At 47.4% G+C, this 2,429-nt stretch overlaps 1 protein-coding gene across 1 annotated transcript, besides 1 other annotated feature; it reads right to left on the reverse strand.

Moving 5' to 3' along the window:
• Positions 1–909: 909 nt before the first annotated feature.
• On the reverse strand, positions 910–1,529 carry NFIA_024150 (uncharacterized protein; the record flags this gene model as incomplete). The annotated part of the gene is made up of 3 exons (XM_001263932.1): positions 910–1,085; positions 1,135–1,243; positions 1,272–1,529. The coding sequence occupies 3 exons, from the start codon at positions 1,527–1,529 to the stop codon at positions 910–912; spliced, it is 543 nt and encodes a 180-aa protein (XP_001263933.1).
• Positions 1,491–1,518: a microsatellite.
• Positions 1,530–2,429: the final 900 nt, after the last annotated feature.

Genomic DNA, 2,429 nt, shown 5'->3' on the forward strand with positions numbered 1-2,429 from the left:
AGAGATGAATACGACCGCACACCCGTATTCCACGCCATTCCAGGGAATAACGAGATGGTTATGAAGGTCCTCCTGGAGCAGAAATTAAATGACATTGCCTGTTGAGACCGTGCTGGAAACACTCCCTACGCTGGATCAAGGGGTTCCTTTCTGCTGTAGCATGCTCTTGGATAAGCGCTTGAATATGAACATCACCATTCACTAACAGCAGGATGAAAGCCTTCTTGAACTGGGCGGTCTGGGAAGGAAATATGCCAATGGTGGATGGCCCATTGAAAAAATCTGAGGAGTGCGCCTGCATTGCTAGAGGGTGATGGAATTAGCGATAATAACAGTGTCTCCTTCCATCTCGCTGCCGCTACGGGACAGGTTGGATCATCCGGCGGCTGCTTGACCACGGATACCACGTGAATACGGAGGGGCGGGTTCCGATACATATAGTAGCTGGTGGGCCTGTTGCTCGCCCAGCCGGATCTTGTTATCAACGGGCCGAGCTCAGAGGCGGTGGGAAGAATCGACTTTTTTCCGTTGATTTTGGACAGTTGGTGTGCCTAACACAATCAGAAAGTCGCCACGTCTCGTCACCCGACTAACAGCTACTATTGGTCAGCTTCAATTTGGAATCACAGAACTGCTTTATTTCATAGCGATACTAGAATGGGCTTGGGCCCTAGGGACGGCCCAAGTACCAGTTACCAGCAGCCGACTACGCCGACTGGCTGCGGAGGTCACCACATGTGACTATGATTGTTTCCTGATCAAGGGAGGGTTGAAAGCCGCCTGGGTAGGGGTGCTAGTCGCAGAGGAGCCCTCCGCTGCTCTCTCTGGTAAACAACCGTCAGGAGGGACTCCGGAGCCTGATGATAGACACTAAGAGAGTGTCTCCACCCCGAGGGCAAGCGAATATGCTTAGTCATGCAAACTGATCATGATGATGATCGGATGGACGGAGATGCCCGATGGCAGTGTCCAGACGGCACGTCCCAGATGCTCCGACATGAGAAGCATGATAGTCATGGGGAACACCGGTGGAGCAGCGCTAGCGCCCTCGCTCTTGGGCCAGGTCTGGCAAGCTGATGTACAATCTACACAAACAAAACAAAGTGTGTGATCAATTCCGAGATGTGGACCTACCCGCGGAGGTGGTGAGGAAGGGAACCTCAGCGGAACATGCAGCTAGATACTCAAGCACATGGTCGGGGTCTTGTTCTTGTCCCAAAAAAAGCAGGGCGTGCGGCCCTAGCTGTACAAATGAGATCATAACTGCATACATTGTTGAAAGGACAGATGAGCTCAATCTTAACTGCGACATGATGACCAGCAACATGAAGACCAATGAGGATCCGCGCAGGAATATAACTGAGCAGATCACCATGATGTTGAAGACGGACCTGCACATTAAGAGCAACCTGCCTGTCATCATCAGGGATATTATTATCTATGCCAAGATTAACAAGAGCGAGATCATGAACAGAGACATGCATATCTGGGGGCCTCGAGGCACCGGGCCTCGAGGCACAGGCACTCATATTGAGCATCTTAGCAGCCAGTTGACATATATAAGGATTATCCTCATCCCTTTGACGTTTAGCACTACAGCTATCAACAACTATGTCTGCGCTCCAGGACTATCGTGATGAGTATGAACATGCCTTGTCTCATTTTGACTCCATATATAAGGAGGTCTTAAGTGGGTCCAAATCACTTTGCAGTGATGAAATTACATTCACCTTGGGGAAACTTGAACGACTAATGGGTATGTGCTCCTACTTTTTTTATTACCCCTCACTTCCCAGTATAGGCTAATGGGATTAGGAAAATTTGCTATTCACTTCATAGCTAGCCAAGAGTCAGGCTTAGACTTGACTCAGGATCAACAAGATTTGGTGAAAGGTCTAAGCATTATGAAATGAAAATTAGCCTTGGTGCAAATTTTCGGTGATTATTACAAGGAATATGGATGGAAGTTCTCCTATGACAAGGGAGCCCGTGACCGAGGGGGTATCAAGATACTTGAAGGGGAGTCCAGGGATGAGGTGTATTTGTACTGTCATTTCAAATCTTTGAAACAAATGTCAAAATGACAAATATTTTACTGTTTTTACCTGACAAATGACCAAAAGCACATAATAAACTTTCTGCCAGAGCCTCGTAGTCAATGCAAGTACGCAACATGGGTGGCGCTGGCTTGGAACAGTATGGTCCACGCGATTATCTTGTTGAAAAGAATTTTGATAAAGATCTCATTGATGGCAAGGTAATTTTATATGGATATCAATGATTTAGAAGCCTCCTGACTTTCTAGATATATACGTCTAACCTGCAAGCATTGCGGTAAGGAGCCGGCTGATAATTCTTCTTGCCTCAAGATCCATCATTGCAAGAAGTTCAAGAAGGGAGGAGCAGATATTGAAGCTATACCTATGTAG

Source organism: Aspergillus fischeri, genomic scaffold, assembly GCF_000149645.3.
Source record: "Aspergillus fischeri NRRL 181 1099437636251 genomic scaffold, whole genome shotgun sequence".
Classification (NCBI taxonomy): Eukaryota; Fungi; Ascomycota; class Eurotiomycetes; order Eurotiales; family Aspergillaceae; genus Aspergillus; species Aspergillus fischeri.